The 21,019-nt window shown below is 41.5% G+C and overlaps 1 protein-coding gene across 1 annotated transcript; it reads right to left on the bottom strand.

Annotated features, from left to right (window-relative positions):
• Positions 1–266: 266 nt before the first annotated feature.
• Positions 267–20,675, bottom strand: LOC119649388 (probable ATP-dependent RNA helicase DDX20). The gene is made up of 3 exons (XM_038051509.1): positions 20,403–20,675; positions 20,169–20,345; positions 267–3,092 (listed from the first exon to the last, which is right to left on the bottom strand). Exons 1-3 carry the CDS (start codon positions 20,584–20,586, stop codon positions 391–393), a joined length of 3,063 nt encoding a protein of 1,020 aa, XP_037907437.1. The 5' UTR covers positions 20,587–20,675; the 3' UTR covers positions 267–390.
• Between the last annotated feature and the right edge of the window lie 344 nt (positions 20,676–21,019).

The following is a 21,019-nucleotide window of genomic DNA, read 5'->3' as shown; positions in this document are numbered from 1 at the left end:
AACAACTGTTTCGAATGAGCCAATTGTTATGTACCCCGGTAGGCCTAAGTCTATAGTTACGTAATTTGACCGTCTTAAGCCGTCGTAGCCGAGGTAGCTTGACATCTAAGCAGGTCGCTCATTTCGGGAACTAGAGAGGTCGCACTCTAATCTGTTGTGAAAGAGTGCTTGCTTCATATTTCGGAGTTGAATCGGTGATAGCAGTGTTGTTCTCAGTAACACGTCGCGACTGTGAAGAGCTCACCATGAATAAGAGAATTTAAATATATAATTATTAATAAAATCCCAATTATTCGAAATTTTTCAGAGTGATATTTAATACAAATTCAATTAAATAGATAATACATTTATACGCATTCTATTCTAAACTTTGATAGACAATCTTCCAAATCACGAATATTGTGGCGCTTGCTGTTTAGCATACCTGCAAAGTTCCACATAATCCTGAATTTGTTTGAATTGATTCCAATATAAGTTATTCCAATTGGCAGTGCTGATCGTGTGTGCACTGCTTTGATTTGTCCTATTCGCGGAGACACGTGCCCTCCTTTTATTTCTAAATAATTCACATCTCCTTCCATTGGGACTTCTGGCTACCTCCGTTTCAGTTGACGAGTTCGAGTCTGAGGTATCCGAGTCGCTATGATCAGTTGTTACAGTGCTGCTATCTGAGGAACTAGATCTATTGGAAATTTCAGATGTCACAACACCCGAAGAAGCCTCAGACGTTTCTTCATCAAAGCCACTGCTTTCGTTATGTTCAGATGCCGTTTCGGTAGCGGAATCAACCGTTGACCATCCTTCACTTGTAGAGGCCGAGTTTTCACGGTGCATTTCCGGTCGTTTTTGTTGTGAAGCATCTACTTTTGCTTGTTCTGAAACAAAATCAGAAGCGTTAAATGAAATGTTAAGTTCCTCAGTCAGGGAAGATATATTGTTGAGATCACTTTTGGTCTGATTTCCACAGGTTGGACTGGAAGAGCGTGGATAGTTTGAGGTATCTGATTTGTTCTGTAAGACATCACCAGACCTAAAACTAGTAGACGGTTGTGGCTCCGAAAATGAATTGATCGATGGTGGAGGAGCTTGTGAGTCACATGAAGATATAATATTATTGTGAACTTCGCGGATAGCTTCCTTCATTGCTTGCTTAGAAGGCTTTCGATTTTTCGATTTTGACACCTTACTCTTGCTAGAATTACGTGCATTTGGTGTATTGGAAGCGTCGTGGTTAACGTCATTTCCACAAAGTTTAGAACATTCTTCAATATTCGAATTAACACACTGAGAGCTTATAAAGTCGTCGAAAATGTCCTCAGAATTCTTGTTATCAGGCTCGTTTTCGATCAATAATGACCGCAGTGAATTTCTCAATTTATCACACTTTCCACTTTTTTCTTCAGGAACCACACCAGTTTCTATCGATTTTCTGCCAGAAGTTGAGCTTTCTTTGGTAGCGTGATCATCTCCTGTATCTTGCTCATATTCATCAAGAGATGGTTTTTCCGAACAAGAAGTTGGTTCCGTATCCTTTGTATTTGTTTTACTATCTACGATCAATGCATCAGTGGTGAGGGAGTCATTCTCTACAGTCGCATTGAAATCATCAAACACGTTCCTTTCTGGCTTAGCAACTTCATTTTTTCGTTGATCGCACACTAAATTTACCAATGAATCCCGCGAATTTGGAGCTATGTTAGAAGTATTTAGAATCTCTTTTGAATCTGAAATTTCATCAATCGCTTTGTTGTCCTTTTGCTGATCAACTGAATCTTGACTAACCAATTTTGCCTTTTCACCTTTCTCATCAATTGCTTCGCTGTCCCTCTGCGAATTAACTGAATCCTGACTAACGAAGTTTGCGCGTTCATTTTTCTCATCAATCGCTTGGCTGCCATTTTGCTGATTAATAGAATCTTGGCTAACGAAATTTGCATTTTCATTTTTTTCATCTAAGTTGGCGCTAAGGTCTTCAATGAAATCGCTGAACAAATTTCCGTTCCTATTATTAGAAGGCTTGACGTTTGAGTTTGAATCGATTAACTGCTTCAGTACATCCATTTTGACATTACTCTGCGAAGTGCGTTGTTTAGAACCCATCTTTTCATAGTCTGTCGGTTTTGCTTCCACTTGAGCATTGTTGTTTATGTTTTCTTTTTCACACTCTATATTCTCGTTCATGTCAAACACCCCTAATTGATGTTTCTCTCCCTCTGGGTCGTTGAAATTCCACAGATCTACAATTTTATTCTTCGGAAATTTTAAAATTTCCATTCCAAACCCAATGCCTTCCAATATTTTTCTTAATTTCTCCCTATCCTTTTTGGATGCTATGAAGGAAACGGCAATTCCGTGTGAACCGAACCTGCCAGCTCGGCCCACTCGATGCAAATATGTAGCCGCATCGTCCGGAAGTTCAAGGTTTATGACCAGATTCACGTTTTCAGAATCTATACCGCGTGCCATTAAATCTGTTGCTATCAAAATTCTCGTTTTGAATTCGCGAAATTTATTGAATGCATCCAAACGAGTTTTCTGATCTTGAGCTCCGCATATTACTTCACAAGGCCATCCGTCTTTATGTAGGAAGCTGCGGTAGGAATCGGCTCGAGACTGCGAATTAGAAAAAACTAGACACTGTTTGAAGGACATGTTCGAAAAAATCTGCTTCAATGCAGCTGTTTTCGCTTGCATTTCCAAAATATTAGATTTCTCCTCAGTAATATTGTAGACCAATTGTTTTATTCCTAGTAGGCTTGTTGCTCGTTTCTCTGTTGATATCAGGAAGGGATTTCGCATATACTTTGCTAAATCGCTATCTAAATCATTACAAAATGTAGCACTGCAAGCAATCATTTGCTTCTTGGAAGGAAGGCTCTTGTAAATCTTCTCGAAGTCGCCCCGAAATGTTGCAGATACCATTTTATCCGCTTCATCCAAAATTAGTAATTTAATTTCCGACGTATTCAGTACATCGTTTTGAATTAGATGCAGTACTCGTCCAGGTGTTCCTACAATAGCTCGAGCGTTTTGAATTTTTTTTCGGTCAGCAGCCACGTCGAGACCTCCAATAACACTAACTGCCTTGAAGCCTAAAACAAAAAAAAAGAATTTTAAGATATTTTCATCGTTATAATGCACGCATGAAAGTAATTAACGAATGAGGCCTATCCGAACGAAGACATTGAAAAATAAACAAGGAATAAAATATAAAAAATTAAGCAAGAGAAAACTGGAGCAAACGTAGACAGATTTGCTACATCAGTTGTTCTAAAAGACTTAATGAAGGAAACAACTCCCGAAATAGGGAGACGTCAAATACGGTAAAGATTTCAGCTTGTTCTGTGATGCATTCTTGCTGAGTTGTAAATGCTAATATTTGAAAAAAATCATACAATTAGTAAGGAAACGGTTATACATTTTTCGTTCAAACTATTGGACATTGCCAGCTATACTTTCTTCTTACCTTTTTCGTAATTTGTGAATAACGCACCAATAAAAATGTTTACCGTTGGAAGCAAACTATTCATTGCGACATTTTTTACATTTTCATAACAAGTTCGCATCCCATCGATGCAAACAAACGGCAATCGGAAGGAGCCAAGTTTGGTTAAGGAGTTCCATTGTGTGTTGTGACACATTATCATGGAAAAAAATTACCTTCTTCTGTTGTTTTTGATATTTGGGTCATTTTTTATTACCGAACATTCAATATAAATCCCCAGCCTCCTCTAGCAAATTATATCAGAATACCGTTATGGTAGATTATAAATTGCCTCTTTCGAACTTGAAAATGGGATCCCATGTCGAATGTTGCTTCAGTCCAACAAAAGATCAACATGTGGAAAGAGAAATTATATAAATAATTTATTGTTTCCAGGCATTGACATTGAAGCCTCCGAGAAATGGTTAACAAACGGTGTACTATTCTATGAGAACGAAGCATTCTTCACTTCAATACAGGATCCTTTGGTACCAATAAAAAATTATAAACGACACCTCAATCAACAAATGTGCAGAGGAGACCATCCAGCACATAACATCTGCGTGCAGGACGTTGGACAATACCGAGTCCAACAGTTACCATAACTCCGTCTGTAAGATTCTTCATCAAAACCTTGCGTTGAGGTATCACCTAGTGGCAAATTACCATCCTCATTATAAGTATTCTCCGCAGAGAATCTTGGAAAATGATCGGGTCAAACTATTGTGGGATCACACTATTGCCGCGGACCACAGTGTTAATCATAATAAACCCCATTGAGTTCTGCTTCCTAGGAAGAACAAACGTACTTCATAATTGAACACTGTTGAAAAAGAGCAAGGAAAAATCCGAAACTACGGCCCTTTGCCATACGATATGAAGCAGACTTGGAGACTACAAAAGATCGAAATAGTACCAGTCGTAATTTTAGTGACGGGATTAGTTGCGCAGAATTTGAATAAAACTCTGGAAACGGTCGATCTTAGGGCCGGGCTTATACATGGAAATGTAAAAAGCAGTCATACTAGCAACCTGTGCTATAGTCCAAAAGGTCCTGTCCGATGATAGCTTGGACTAGTGGGCTCTAGTCTATCCTAAGGTTGGTCCTTTTCAACTATATATTCATATATGGTTGCCATTTACCTATTGGTGGGGTATAACGCGTCAATCAGACCTCTGCGTCATTGTTCGCGGTTGCCCGAAATGCCCTCCGTCTGAACTGTTCCGCGTCGAGTGCTTTTGGGACAATCAATCCGCCAATCATCTTGTAAGAGTGGATTCAATTGCATGGTGTAACCAGCAATACAATTCTTGGCCCTCTTTGTTGCGTGACCAATCCATTGCCACTTTTGCCTTCCGATCACATCGCGTGCCAAACCAGTGCGGCGACCGAGTTCTTCGTTTGTAATAGTATCAGGTCAGTGTACTCCGATGATACAACCCAGATAGGTGTTAACGAAGGGCACAGAAAGAACACCTGTACAGAACAGTCTCAACTTAATATTGATATTGAGATAACTGCATTTCTACATTTTAGACAAGGCAGCAGAAACGAATCTAGCACTGCTAATGCGCCGGGCAACACCCAGCTTGGTGCCCCCATCGCCACAAAAAAAAACACTTTCTAGATATACAGATTAATCGACGCGTTCGATGCTTTGCCCATGCAGATAAGGAGGGTATGATAACCTGGCAGACGGAGAACATTGGTCTTGTTGGTGTTTCTCTTCAGGCCAACGCTATATGCATTACTTTCCAAATCCAAAGCCATTGGACAAACATCCATGACTTGATGAGGGAGCAAACAAATGTCATCAGCGTAGTCGAGTTTCTCGGGATCTCAGTATTCGAGTTTGGGCGCAACACGCCTCCCGTCGCTTGCAGCGATCAAGAGCCTTCAATCCCTTTCGTTCATCGATCCGATTCTATGATTCCGTTGTCAACCAGATCTTATGATGCCGCTTTGAGACGTGACCGATGATGTGTAGCACTCGAGAAAACAACACTTTTGATGGCCGCGGGTTATTCAGTGTATCTAGCGTTCGATTAGCAAGATAGCTCTCGCACTGTCGAGCGGCAGCTACATTATACAAGCGGTCGATTTTGAATTGAGGGTGCCGCAGCTCACCAATTCTGCGAGAAATAGCGGACGAAAACGCAAGCGAACGTAAGCGACTATCAGATAGTGATCCCTTTCGAGGATGATGTCAGCGTCTCACTTGTTAGGAACATCCAGAAGGTAACATCTAAACCTGATCGGAAAGTGGTCGATCTGACTGCTCGTACGGTGTCGGCAAGTTGAAACCCAACTGACCTTATGCTCGAACAATGTACCATTAATGACGAGGCGGCAATTGCACAAATTAGGTTAATGTTGTTTTGATGCTAGTTATCTTTGCAATAAGATGACATACGTTTTATCATGGATAGTATATGTACCATGCAGCCATGCAGCCCGTTGAAGAAACATCCAAAGAGCTCATAATTACAGCTTATATATCCTCAAAAACTGGTCGAGTAAAAGTACTTCCTTCTGATATTATCAGGAAACTTTTTTCAAATGTCTACATCCAGCGTCCGCCGGCAGCGTTAATATGGAATTAGGTAAGGAAGGAAAAGGCGAACCTTACCGGATCATTTAAATTGCCAGATTCGGGAACATTTCCCGAAACGATCAGATGCATTAAGTGTGTAACCTGCCAACCTTGTGGAGAATGTCTAAGATCCAAAGCAGAAACACCACATATAAGACATACAAGTACTTGGTTGCTTGAAGAAAAGCTATCAAAATGAAAACAAGTCGGAATACCGGAAGCTCGCGCTTCGGGTATAAAGGTTTTATGTTCATCTTATGTAAGAAATTTCAACGCACATTTTTCTATCCGTATATAGCTACAAATACAACATAATCCTTCGTACTTTCCAAACTACGAGACATACGTACATATTACAGCCATAGATATTGCGCTCGCCCTAAACAAACAAACTGCCTATTTCCGAATACTGTCATATATATGCACGTATATAAATTGATCGTATCCATATTTCCGATTTACTTCTTATATCTATCTGAATTAAGCACTACCCGCAAAGTTCATTAGCACGCATATACGCATATATATACCTACGTACACACATGTCTGATTGGAGTAATTGATATTCATATACAAATGGCTAAAAAACTAAAACAAAATAATTCTTTCCGACCCCATTCATAAGAACTCATTTCGTTGTGGTATTGACGAATTCACATGTGATGATGACGTCATGCAGGTTGCAGAGTGCACGGAATTCACGAAAAATGGTAAAGTTTTACCCCCTATAACTTTGTTAATAATAATTGGATTTTCTTCAAGCTTGACCAAACTGTGCACTATGTTCTTCATTACACGTATGCCAAATTTTGTACCTCTGGGACGAACATAAGGGGGATGCCGGGTAAATTTCTAAAATGTGGAAAGATACTATTATTAACTTTATTTATGCAGATATCGGAACCTGATATATTTTGAGGCCTAGATTTCGTGGAGATGCACCACTGTGATTTTTTTTAAATTTTTCGGGTGGATAGGTTCTGAGAACGAGACCTGTTACACTTTTTGCGGGTCATATTTTGAGCCCTCACTCCCTCATGTTTCACCCAACATCAAATATTGAACCAGTACTAATTGAGACCTTTCATTTGATACCCCGCATGGCTACATTCTGTGAAAAAAAATTTGCACCCTCCATTCACATATATGGGGAGCCCCCCCCCCCTTAAACGTAACACAAGATGGCGCCACTTACTGCATGTAAAGGGAACACCAGATTACATACTCTCACCAATTTTCGTGATAATCGGTCTAGCCGTTTCCGAATAAATCGGGTGTGACAGACAGACGGACAGACAGACACCGTCTCGATTCTAATAAGGTTTTGTTTCACACGAAACCTTAAAAATAAGCAAAGTGACACAAACCTGCTTCGCACAACGACATAAATGTCACAAAATTTGGCCAAATTGCGGGTTTGCTACACCCGAAAAACTAGATGATCTCTTCTTAAAATTGAAGCAGCCTATTTCTACTCTTTTTTCCAAAGTTTAGTTGAAGCTAACTTCTAATGCATTTCAGAGATGAACTTATGGAGCAGGTATGTTAGCTGTAAAACACTGCCCGAAGCGAATTCAACACTGGCACTGCCCAGTCAGGAAACGAATAAATCTGCGGCAACAACTAAAGTCATTGATAATAGGTATATTTAGATAGTTTCCGTTTATATGGCAGACGCTACAACCTCGTACGACCAATTATATGTTACGAGTCGAATGGATGTTGAAACCACGCAATACGAAATGCAAGCTCGCACAATCTGAAAGTTTATATTGGAAAAATGAAGAAGATTGTCAAAACCAAATGCGATAGCGAGATAACTGCCAATGGTTTTAAGAATAAAATAATTGTCGGCTAACAAGGAAGCACCAGTAAACTAAATGCGTTGGTGTAAGCATAACAACGCTAACCTACTACCTAAAACACGCCAACTATCTAATAGGGCAAGGATAAGGAGAAGAATACAGAACTCACCTCGTACAATAAAAAGAACCGTAAAGGGAAGATTGACTCGAGGAGGAAATTGCGTAAGGTAATAAAAACGTCTCCCCTATAACCTTAGCAAAAAATCCAGTCAACCATGATGGGATGCGGATATCCTCATTTCGGATGGGATCAAAGCGTATCACGCCTCTAGTTTAACGCAATATCGATTTGAGACGTTTGTTGATCCATTGATAACAAAAACGCTAGTTGTGAAAAGCCACATCATCGAGGTTGCGCTAATGGGTGAACCGATTTCATAACACAATCCTCCATTGGCTGATGGTGTGGCGCGAATACCAGCGGACAGATGACGTCACCGGCGCCAGTGATGTGGCGCGGCAGGATTCGCGGCATTCGAAATTTATTTCGAATGTCGCGAATACCAGCGGACAGATGACGTCACCGGCGCTCCCCACTCAGTTCAGACCTCGCTACAAGAGTGAAGAACAGAGTAGGTGACGAGAAACGTCAGATAAAAAATAATAATAATAAGAAAAAAGACAGTTCGCAATCATTGTGAGAAGAACGAGTTTCGTGCAGAAAGAAAACAGTTACAAACGGAAATCAGTATAATTTCTAATATCTCGGAGTTATAATAAGAGTACTTTCTTAAAATTGTGTATTGAACTTTGTTAAATACGAAAAACATGTCAGAAACCTATTTCGAAGAATAAAAGCTCACTATAATGGCATTGACCCGAGATATTTAAATCGCTAAGTTCTGGGCAGGTCACTGCCATTGAAAGTGATGTGCCTAATTCATGGGGATTGGTTGTCAAAAAACCAGTTTTATTCAGATTCAATTTGAGATCGTGTTGCATGAGGCGATCATTCCATTTTAGGACAAGCACGAGATCATTTTTGCTATGAGACGTCAGGGTAATATTATCTGTATAAAGCGGTATATAGGGCGCTGGAGAACACTGTGTGACAGTGTCCATAACAAGAATAAAGAGGAGGGGTGAGAGAGGGCGCTTCTTTGATGAACATCGTCAGAGACACGAAGCGGTTTTAATACACCCGCCACACGTAAAACGTAAAACAACGCACGAGTTCGTCTGATACTAGGTGTTGCCGTAGTGTATACCAAATCAGTTCATGCGGGACAGGGTCAAACGCTATCTTCAGATCCAGAAATGCAATGTTAAGGGGGCGATATTTCTCACGGTCCATGAGTAACCGCGCAGCGTGTATTGCGTCAGTAATCTCGCAAATGTTGACAAACCCTGCTTGATTCACGGTTATGTGAACGATTTCGCGAATACGGTGGTCAAGAATGCGTTCAAAAATCTTCATGATATGGGACAGCAACCGCAATTTGAACATTCTGCTGAACTACCTTTCTTTTTCTATATTGGCATTGTGGTACTTTCTTGCCAGTCAGATGGTGTTCTACCTTCCTCAATAGCCCGTTTGAAGAATCCACTGAACCCTACTGTTGGGTCTCAGCTCTTCGCTTTCAGGAGTTCAGATGCGATGTCGTCTAGGTCCTGTTGCTTTCCTCTATTCTTTCATAAGTTCCTCGACTTCAGTCGCGCTGACAGGTGGAATTGCTCCAAATGCCGGCAATGCTTGTGCAAGTGGAAGATGCACAAATTTTTCCGTTGAAATCTGCCTGCCATTGATCCATCGCTGCTCATCGATCGGTAAGCAAAGTACTGTTCTTTCCATGAACCCAACACAAGTGCTCGATATTTTGTGCGCACTCGTGTTGACAAGTTGATACAGATCTCTCTCCTCATCCTAAGTGTCCAGTTTATCGTAAAGATCTTTGTAATGGACCGCCCGGGTGACAGCGATCGAGCAAATATCTTGAGCATATAATATTATAGCAGGCAGAACACCTCAATTCTAAGTACTAACCAGACAGCCATCAACGCCCTAAAATCTAACTAAGTAAATTCTAAACTGGTATGAGAATGCCTTCATAAATCAAATGTACTCGGCTTATACAATGAGGTATAGATACTTTGGCTTTTGGGCCATATTGCAGTAGAGGGCAATAAAGCAACAGTCAAGATAGTAAGGAAAGGATCAGAAACAACTATAGCGCTTCTATAGAACAGGGAACATTTTTTATGGTTATGACACTCAGGAAAGAGGAGGTACGGTTGGGGGAAAATATAGTGGGGTTACCAGGAATGGAACATTTCAGGGTGCTTTTGGGAACATATAACCGAAACCTAACCCAGAAATCTTAGGAACACAATGGATATATTCACAGAGCACTGGAAGGTAAACTTAGCTAAGAAGATCTTGTGGGGAGAGCAGTAAAACTATCATATATATCCTCGGATAATGTTCAGTATTTGTGCAAAAGCACAAAAACACTCCTGATAGAATTCCTAATACCAGGCGTAACTATGAAATACCTAGAAGACGCACAATAATTCTTCCAGACGCAGGTACCCTACGAGCAAAGGCTTTGACATATGCAATGAGGCCGGCAAGCCTATCATCGATTTTGCCGACATTCACAACCTTGTACTTGACCAGATGCAATTTGTTAAACGGTCTGTCTATTTACCTACATTTTGTATTGAAAATAGTAAGACGCAGATCGAATATACTCAAAAGAAGCCGACACTTCCTCATTGCTACAGTAAAACAGTTGCCCATAAGACCACCGCACCTCACCATTAGTTGTTGATTGCTGTCCTGCGAATCAATTCAAAACAAGTGACGGTTAATCCGAGAGAAAAAAAAGAAATGATCTCATTCACGTGACTACCGACTAATACCGACCTCAAAAAAACATGGAATCAAACCAAACATATGATCCACGAAGCGGCCTACACAAATGCTATCTCATGCCTGGTAAACGGTTCATCAACCGAGATACTTCGCTTTAGAATGACGATGTTCAAATGAAAAGAAAACACCTCTACCATAAGTTTTTCATTGACAAAATTCTGGCCATTCTGGACAAGGATGTCAACCGGGGACAAAGAGAGCGATCACCGTTACCTGAGTAGCCCCATATTTAAATATCGGCAGAGATATGAGTATTGATTTAACTCCGCCATATTATTTATATAGAATGCATGGCCCCAAGTCCAAATAAAGGAGGAGGTAGGATTTGAGGCAATGTACTTTATACTATCCACAATAAAACAAAAATAAAATTCTGAGAACAGGAAAAAAGAGCAAGTATATTCTGAATTACTCTACTATGCAAAAACTTTCCTGCCCTTTTTTGGTGACGGGCCCCGCGACAAGCCGACCAAGAAAATGTATCCAATGTCGTTAAAAACAAAATGATCAGATTGAGTGACAAGTCTCGGAGAAATACTAGGGCGTCTGCCTCAGCCGACGCGCCAGGACGGACCACGGTCTGCCGAGAAATGGAGAAGGGTTCTTGACGCATGGACGGGATCAGAACGTAAGTTAGTCCGAGCAAAACAAATACATGTCTGCAGGCTAAATAGGAACTGGCAAGAACTCTTCGGAAAAAGCGAACTGATATCTGCCTCTAGAAGTAATCCAATGGTCTGATGCCAAATGCTGGTATATAGCTCGGGAACGCAGTAAAAATGACTATAAACTTCTTTGTTTTGGTAGCCCACAGACTGAATATGGTGTCGACATTGCCTCTGAGGGTTTCCGTGATGCCATGAGATGACCGGCTAATAAAGCCCACCGCAATGGACCAGACAGATCGACGTAATACCTAGAATGAGCCACCTGGCAAATTGTCGATTGTAAGACTTGTAATGTGCTGCTGATGACTATCATTGCAGGTGACCTCAATGGCCATGTAGGTGAAAAGGTAGACGGTAACAGATGTCATAAGGCAAAGGGTTGGGAGCACGCAATGAGGGTATGGAGCATATACTCGATTTTGCGGGCACTCATAATCTTGTACTTGTGAATCCTAGATTTCCTAGATTTTATAGTGCGAAAAGAGAAACGCAAATCGACTATATTCTTATAAAATGCCGTTCCCTATGAGACCACCTCAACATTGGCCTTTGATTGCCGTCTTGCCGCGTTGCAATTTCGTGGGAAAATAGAAGAAAAGATGTTACTTATGCGATTATCAACCGTTACGAACGCCGAAGGATCAAACAAACTAAAAACACAATTCACAAAGCCGCTTATGCAACCCTCAGGGTCACCAAGCCTGTTAAGCGGTTCATCCACCGAGATATTTGGCTTGGGAATGACGATGTCCAAATGAAGAAAAAGAAACAACCATAAGTTTCTTGACGATAAACGCTGGCTATTTGGCAAATTTACAAGAATACTAATCGGGAAGTAAAGAAACCTACCACTGCTCCCTGTTATTTTGGTCACCATCGCGTTCGCTCTCAGACATTCCGACTCCAAAACTAAATGAGTATAAAATAAGCAGGTAAAAAAAATATAGCACAACAGAGACTAAAAGAGGTGATGATCAACAACAGCTAAGAGTGAAAAAGGAAACGTAAGAATATTCCACTGGAGAAAACCGAACAAAATTTCCAATACGGGATAAGAAAATGTACTAACTGAAAGTCAAAGTATACCAACAAAGGCAAAACAAAAGTGTTAAAATCGGAAAAAGTAATAAATAGCCGATCCAAATTATCAAAAAGAAAAACGCAAATTAACTAATAATGAAAAAAAAATGAAATAAGGTGTGCGTGGATGGTATTCGATTCAACCGTCTAACGGAATATCCCGGATTCGTTTATGTATCACAGTTAGTGGCTGCGATGCTACCTACTACAGTTGGAAGACATTAGCGCCAAAGTTTTGATGTCTGATGTGCCCATAACACATAGAAAATGTTCCGTGGATGGCAGTTCCTCATTACAGAATGGACACATATCATCTTGAAAAATCCCTATTCTGAACGTATGCCCAGCTTGTCAATTATGGCCAGTTAGAATGCCTACAATACTCCCCCAAGTTTTCGTGCTTTTCGACAGATAAACTTTGGAGTATGTTTGTTTGGTTCTGATAGGAAAAGTTCGGTGTGTTCCGCAGCATTAAGGCTCTACCACCTATCATAATTGGAAGGTTGTTCCCGGTTTTTGATAGCAACATTAGCCAATGCTAATGACACTCCAATTGCGGGTTTGGGCATGGGGGAAATTGAACCTCCTCTTGCTAAGGCATCCGAAATTTCATTTCCCTCTATACCCTGGGTACCCAGAGTAGTTCCACTGCATTGAATCTAGAAACAGCGATTTTTGAAATGATTAACGGACTGCTCAACGCCCACGATGAAGTTTGTATGTCGTTACAGATTGCGATGCGCCTGCTCTTTAACTGCTCGTCAATCACTCAAATTACTGCTATTAGGATCGCCGTCTTTCAATAACTCTTCCAATGCTCACGTCCGTTGTTTCCAGATAGATTTAATATAATTAGTCGATGAGCTGCGCTCATTGCAGTACTTTGAATAAATAAAACTAACTGCAAATTGAGTAATGCATTTAGAGCTGCGCCGGATGTCGTGTTCATTGTACCGTAATACCCAGACACACAGTTCAATGCAGTGTGGCTAATTTTCAGCGAAAATTCTTTTGTTTCACCTTAACCAACCACACTACGAATACATAGGCAAACATCGGCCTAATGATAGGAACATACATATATCCACATTACTACTTGAGGCGTAAGTCTCAAGTCCACGCAAAGGTACGCCAGCACAGTCCATGAGAGCTCATTTCTTTGCCCCTGCATGTTTGTTCAAAGAAGCTTCTTATCTAGAATAACTCTGAGATGTTTTACTACTTCGGAGAGTTGAACGGTTGCATCTTTCACCTCTGGGAGGTAAAGACTATTTAGTGTCTTCCTTTTTGTAAATCATAACATTGTGCCTGAGACACCACTTGCCAATCAAATGCAATCTCGGCCAACAACTAGTACAGTCACGTCATTGCTACTTCCCCAACAAATATGCTGAGCGCTATTAAGAGTTCAATGCCAATTGATTCCGCATACGCTATAAGATCCCTTAGCTTTTGCGTGGAGGACACAAAAAATCATAAAGTAAGTAAGCAGCAGCAACTATTTCGTTTCTCCTTTTACCATTAACCTGGTATTGTGAGTTGACCGCAACTAGGTTCTGAGAACAGGATTGTCTCAGCTAGGAAGAGGCTTTGTCATGCTGCAGGTTAATTTGACTAACCTTTATATAGGAGACATAAATGTAGTCTAATGAAATAAGGAAACCAATTAAAACTCAAAACTCCTCCCATCTTCAATTTTCGACTCTCATATACTTCCCGCAAACGCATGGATGGTCTAAATGCCATCCCAACCTTGAAACTTGTTTTTAAGGTTTTGTGTGAAACAAAACCTTATTAGAATCGAGACGGTGTCTGTCTGTCCGTCTGTCTGTCTGTCTGTCTGTCACACCCGATTTATTCGCAAACGACTAGACCGATTGTCACGAAAATTGGTGAGAGTATGTAATCTGGTGATCCCTTTACATGCAGTAAGTGGCGCCATCTTGTGTTAAGTTTAAGGGGGGGCTCCCCATACATGCGAATGGAGGGTGCAAATTTTTTTTTCACAGAATGTAGCCATGTAGGGTATCAAATGAAAGGTCTCAATTAGTACTTTTCGAACCTGGTTCAATATTTGATATTAGATGAAACGTAGGGGAGTGAGGTTTCAAAATATGACCCCCAAAAAGTGTAACAGGTCTCGTTCTCAGAACCTACCCAACCGAAAAATCTGAAAAAAATCACAGTGGTGCATCTCTACGAAATCTAGGCCTCAAAATATATCCGGTTCCGATATCTGCACAAATAAAGTTAATAATAATATATTTCCACATTTTAGAAGTTTACCCGGCACCCCCCCTTATGTTCATCCCAGAAGTACAAAATTTGGCATGCGTGTAACGAAGAACATAATGCACAGTTTGGTCAAGTTTGAAGAAAATCCAACTATTATTAACAAAGCTATAGGGGGTGAAACTTTACAATTTTTTGTGAATTTCGTGCACTCTACAACCTGCATGACGTCATCATCACATATCAATTCGTCAATACCACAACGAAATGAGTTCTTATGAATTGGGTCGCAGAGAATTATTTTGTTTTAGTTTTTTAGTTATTTGTCAGCCAGACATGTGTGTATGTAGGTATATAATATATGCGTGCTAATGAACTTTGCGGGTAGTGCCTAATCCAGTTAGATATAAGACGTAAATCGGAAATATGGGTACGATAAATTTAGATACGTGCATATATGTGTACAGTAGGTAATAGGCAGTTTGTTTGTTTAGGGTGAGCGTGATATCTATGGCTGTAATATGTACGTATGTCTCGTAGTTTGGAAAAATATGAAGGATTATGTTGGATTTGTAGCTATATACGGACAGAAAAATGTGCGTTGAAGTTTCTCACATAAGATGAACACAAAACCTTTATACCCGAAGCGCGAGCTTCCGGTATTCCGACTTGTTTAACTATGTACAGGAAACTCCCGCACATAAAGCATTGTTAACGGAGAGATATCCATCAAGTTGCTCCTCGTCGCATAGAATTCGATAAACAAAACAAAATAAACACGTCGGAATACCGGATGCTGGGCGTCGCATATAGTGATATGCTATTATTGACTTTACTTGAGCAGATACCGGAATGGGATGTATTTTTAGGCCTAGATTTCATATAGGCGCATCATTGTGATTTTTTCAGATTTTTCGCTTGCTGCTAATCGAACCTTTTCATTTGAGCCCCCACCATTAACCATATGCTGTGGAAACCTCCCCCGCCCCCCTTCGCTTGGCGTCTAGTAAAAGGATTCACAGATCACCCCCTTTCACCAAATTTCGTGATAATTGGTTCAGACGTTTCCGAGTAAGTCGGGGGTGGCAGGCAGGCAGACGTTGAATCGATTTTAACAAAGTTTTGTTTCACACAATACACAAAGGAACACTTGCTTCTGGACAAAGAGGCGTGTAACTTTGAAAGATGAAGTCAACTGCACGTGGAGCATAACACTGTTGAAAAACTATTGTACCTCTATCCGACACACCAAAATAACGTCCAAAGCCTTATACATTGCTTTATGCAGATGATGTATCTAATAGAAAAATGATGTTGAATAAGTTGTCCAAAAATTGAATGATCGCCCCATGCAACACGGTCTCAGATTGCATGTGAATAGAACAGAAATTTTGACTGAGCGATTTAAATATCTCGGATCAATGCTATCAACCAAAGATGAACGCATTGGCATCTGGATGAAGTGGCGTTTCACAACTGGCACTATTTGTGATCAATATATCAACGAACATCAAGTCGAAAATTTACCGCAATGTCGTTCGCTCTGTCGCACTCTATGGTTCCGAGTGTTTACCGACTATTAAAGGCGTAACACGCAGTGGGAATATCCGCGGTCGATATAGGATTGTGGAAAAATTTCGAGAGGCGTCTTCGAAGGTATGGTCACGTAATTCGCACTAACGACAAATCACTTGGTTGAACATGGAAGCCGGTAGGAAGAGGCCAAAAGGCCGGCCGACGCAACGGTCTCTCGATGCGCTGGATGACGATTTGAAAGCCTAACGACTCCATCCAGAGGAAAATGGCGTAAACAATCAGAAGATGCCGACCCCGTTCGTATGAGACAAAGGCTGAAAAGGAAGAAAAAGATATGAATATTGATTTGTCAATAGCCGACACCAGCGCATACACGATATCAAACATTTCTACTGTGTTAATGACAAGAACGGTACTTTGCTTACCGACCGACGAGCCGCGACGGGTAGATGGCCAGAATATTCCAAGTAGATTGTAGCAGAAATATTGCTTATCCACCACTTTTGTAAGCATTGCCGATATTTGGAGAAAGTTCACCTCTCAGCACAGCAGAAATGGAGATGACAAACCGATTGGAAACGAGGAAAGCAGCAGCGCCTGGCGACATCACAGCTAAGCTCAGGGAAGCGAAGAGCTAGGATCCAACATTCTGGCTTAGTGAGTTTTTCAATCTGACTCGCAAGCACGCCTTCCAAAATACAGAAAAGGGAAGGCAGTTCAACAGGATGTTCGAATTGCCATCTAGTTGGTTGTTATCTCATATAATAAAGATTGTTCAATGCATTCTGGGCTGCTTCGATTAAACTACCGTAAATCAGACCGGCTTCGCCAAAACCTGTGGAAGTACTGACACAACACACGGTGAATAGTTATTCATGAAGAAACGAATTGTGGCAGGTATATCAAAACACCTTCTTGTCTCTGTTGGTGTTCATCAAGGAATCGCTGCCACTCCTTATTATTTTGTCACGAACACTGCCACACAGGGTATTTTGTTTTGTCACGAACACTGTCACACGGGGTATCCAATGTCCAGCGCCCTATACACTGATCCATGCGCTTTGCCAAGCGCCCCATAATAAAGCTGACTTCGAGCAACTTGTCCAAAAGTGGAACGATCGTCTCAAGTAACGCGGTCTGATACTGAACCTGGACAAAATAGGATTTTCGAGGCTAATGAAACAGGCACCAATGAAACAGGCCCCAGATTTAAATATCTCGCGACCACTCCTTAACACATCAGCGCAACTGGAACTGGATGAAGTGGCGTGCAACCACTGGCGTTCTTTTTGATCGGCGCATAAACGAATATCTCAAATCCGCAGTATCGTCCGCCCTATTGTCCTTCGTGGTTCTGAGTCCTCACCAACTGCTTCATAGATCTATTTGCCAGATTAATAATTTTATTTTAATTTTGATAATATGCACCATAGTTAAATCATACGTGTAGTGCCATTCCGAAATATCATCATCATCAACGGCGCAACAACCGGTATCCGGTCTAGGCCTGCCTTAATAAGGAACTCCAGACATCTCGGTTTTGCGCCGAGGTCCACCAATTCGATATCCCTAAAAGCTGTCTGACGTCCTGACCTGCCCCATCGCTCCATCTCAGGCATGGTCTGCCTCGTCTTCTTTTTCTACCATAGATATTGCCCTTATAGACTTTCCGGGTGGGATCATCCTCATCCATACGGATTAAGTGAACTGCCCACCGTAACCTATTGAGCCGGATTTTATCCACAACCGGACGGTCATGGTATCGCTCATAGATTTCGTCATTGTGTAGACTACGGAATCGTCCATCCTCATGTAGGGGGCCAAAAATTCTTCGGAGAATTCTTCTCTCGAACGCGGCCAAGAGTTCGCAGTTTTTCTTGCTGAGAACCCAAGTTTCCAAGGAATACATGAGGACTGGCAAGATCATAGTCTTGCACAGTAAGAGCTTTGACCCTATGGTGAGACGTTTCGTGCGCAAGTCTTTGTAAGCTGAAATAGGTTCTGTTGGCTGGCAACAACCGTGCGCGGATTTCATCATCGTAGCTGTTATCGGTTGTGATTTTCGCCCCTACATAGGAGAAATTGTCAACGGTCTCAAAGTTGTATTCTCCTATCCTTATTCTTCCGGTTTGACCAGTGCGGTTTGATGTTGTTGGGTGATTCGTCTTCGTCTTTCACATTGGTCAGGGTCAGTCTAGTCAGTCTAATTAATTTCGTCGGGATACCGAATTCTCTCATGGCCGTGTACAGTTTTACCCTGGCTATGCTATTATAGACGGCTTTAAAGTCAATGAACAGATGGTGCAACTGCTGTCCATATTCCAACAGTTTTTCCATCGCTTGCCGCAGAGAGAAAATCTGATCTGTTGCTGATTTGCGTGGAGTGAAGCCTCTTTGGTATGGGCCAATGCTGTTCTGGGCGTATGGGGCTATCCGGCCTAGCAAGATAGTGGAGAATATCTTATAGATGGTACTCAGCAACGTGATACCTCTATAATTGCTGCACTGTGTGATATCTCCCTTTTTATGTATGAGATAGATAATGCCCCGTTGCCAATCGTCAGGCATTGATTCGCTGTCCCACTCCATATTTAACCAATTCGGCTGTAATTCCATCGGTTCCTTTCGACTTATGATTTTTTAGTCGATGAATTGCACGAACTGTTTCTCCTAAACTTGGTGGTGGCAGTATTTGTCCGTTGTCTTCAGTTGGCAGGACCTCCAACTCGCCGATGTTCTGGTTGTTCAGTAGCTCATCAAAGTACTCAACCCATCGCTCTAATATGTCCGTTCTGTCGGAAATCAGATTTCCCTCTTGGTCTCGGCAGGATGCGGTATGCGGAATTCTTCCGTTCCGTTGCTAGTTTACATTCATCGTCAAACCAGCCCTTCCGACTCCTTTTGCGGCTGGGGCCAAGTATGCTTGTGGCCGTATCCATGATAACGTTCTTCAGGTGATTGTGAAGATCATTTGTTGATGCTTCATCTCCAGGTCCTCTGTTGACTGCAGTTATTGCGGCATCCATCTCCCTCTTATAGGTATCGCGGAGGGTTGTGTTGTGGATGGCTGCAGTGTCCACTCTCACTTGATTGTCAGAGGGGATTCCGAAATATACTCGGATTAAATTTCAAATTCTCAGCGGATCAAATCATTCTATCCCCATATCGTTTTCGAATTATCCTAACATATCATATTTGCTTCGTCAATTGTTCTATTTCCATTATCATAGCATACATATCATATTTTTGCGAGATGGCCTTTGTTCCTCTTTTGATTCTGAGCCCTTTTGGTGTCTGGCACATAGAACCGATTCAAAGTATCATCACTGCCACGGTACATTGCAGCGTAGGCTTCCATTTCCATTTCTTCACACACATCCTGATCGCCATGAGTCCGATTCCACCGGTCATGTAATTCGCGTTGACGAAAACTCACTACCTAAAAATGACCCGAACATCGAAGTCGATGGGAAACGAACAAAACCCGATTGAAGCAATGATGACTTATACTCCATCTGGAACAAACCTATAGCGAATTTGTCCTGACGTGCCGACATAGATTAAAGATTTTCAATAGGACTGCGCTTTAGTTCCATTACTGGGAACTTTTTCGCATCCGAAATCTGCGCTGAAATATTTATTAATCCGCAATTTATCAACTTTTGCTCGTTTGATATCTCCCACTTCCTTGCTTAATGCTTTCCAGGATCATAAATCCATTCACGACAGGTGAGGAGTCTGAACGAGGCAATAACAAACTATTCAAGGTCTCGCCAGGCAGACAATTAATTGCGCATTCAAAACGAATGTTCTGAAAATAGCCAGAGCAAGTACCTGGGCAACAACTCCCGATAACGTTCACTGTGGTCTCCACCTGCACCGCGATTTCTCTTGTTGGCGTCAGGATCAGTGCCTGGGGCTGCTGCGAGCGGCTCTCGTGAATCGCCTCGAGGAGCACCACCGTAAAAATCAATGTCTTCCCCGTGCCGGACTTCGACTGCACAATCAGATCTACGGAAAGATTAGGAGTTTGCAAAAGTCAGTCCAAATTGAACTAAGAGAACTTACCAATTCCGGCTTTCCCAATAGGAATAGCGTTGGCTTGAAGCACCGTTGGGTAGACGTAACCTGCTCGGTGCAATCCACTTTTCACGCCCGAAGCGAGCACCATTTTATTGAACGGAATTTTCTCTGACAATTTCACATCACTTGTCCGCTCTTTTTCCTCGATTTTGTGCGCTGTCGTTTCCATTTTACCATGTAAATCAAAAAACTTATAAACCACTCCCGGAGACAATGCTGCTTCGCAAAAACGCTTCGATTACGAAAACTGACCGTCAATATTTTGACGTGCAGTGTTTTGACACTTTGCGGAAGGGTTGAGTCTTTGATTAGTGCCCAAGCTATTCTCGGATAAACTGTATTATCATTGTTGCCATGGCGGATGACGGTTATGACGGCTATGGCGCAATTAATCCAATCAGTTTTGAACTGCCGATTCACCTTTGCCAGTTTATTTGGTAATCAAGTGAATAAGCAAATCCGAAGACGAAGTGATAAGCAAATCAACTGGATAATAGTTAAGGCGCAGTGGTGATTATTGGATTCGCAACTTCTTGACAATGTTAGGATGGAACAACGAAATGGTGTTGGGGTTCTGGAACAACTTGGTGTACAGAACAACC

Source organism: Hermetia illucens, chromosome 2 (genome assembly GCF_905115235.1).
Source record: "Hermetia illucens chromosome 2, iHerIll2.2.curated.20191125, whole genome shotgun sequence".
NCBI lineage: Eukaryota > Metazoa > Arthropoda > Insecta > Diptera > Stratiomyidae > Hermetia > Hermetia illucens.
Note: the sequence above shows the minus strand (reverse complement) of the source record. Positions and strands in the feature narration are given on the sequence as shown.

What these genes read in the sequence shown, in the direction of transcription:
- LOC119649388 (XM_038051509.1), bottom strand. Translation starts at nt 20,586, where the DNA reads ATGGAAACGACAGCGCACAAAATCGAGGAAAAAGAGCGGACAAGTGAT. An exon ending in TATTGGGAAAGCCGGAATTG is followed by an intron (nt 20,346 to 20,402) that starts GTAAGTTCTCTT and finishes ATCTTTCCGTAG; the next exon opens with ATCTGATTGTGCAGTCGAAG. An exon ending in TATCGGGAGTTGTTGCCCAG is followed by an intron (nt 3,093 to 20,168) that starts GTACTTGCTCTG and finishes TTTTTGTTTTAG; the next exon opens with GCTTCAAGGCAGTTAGTGTT.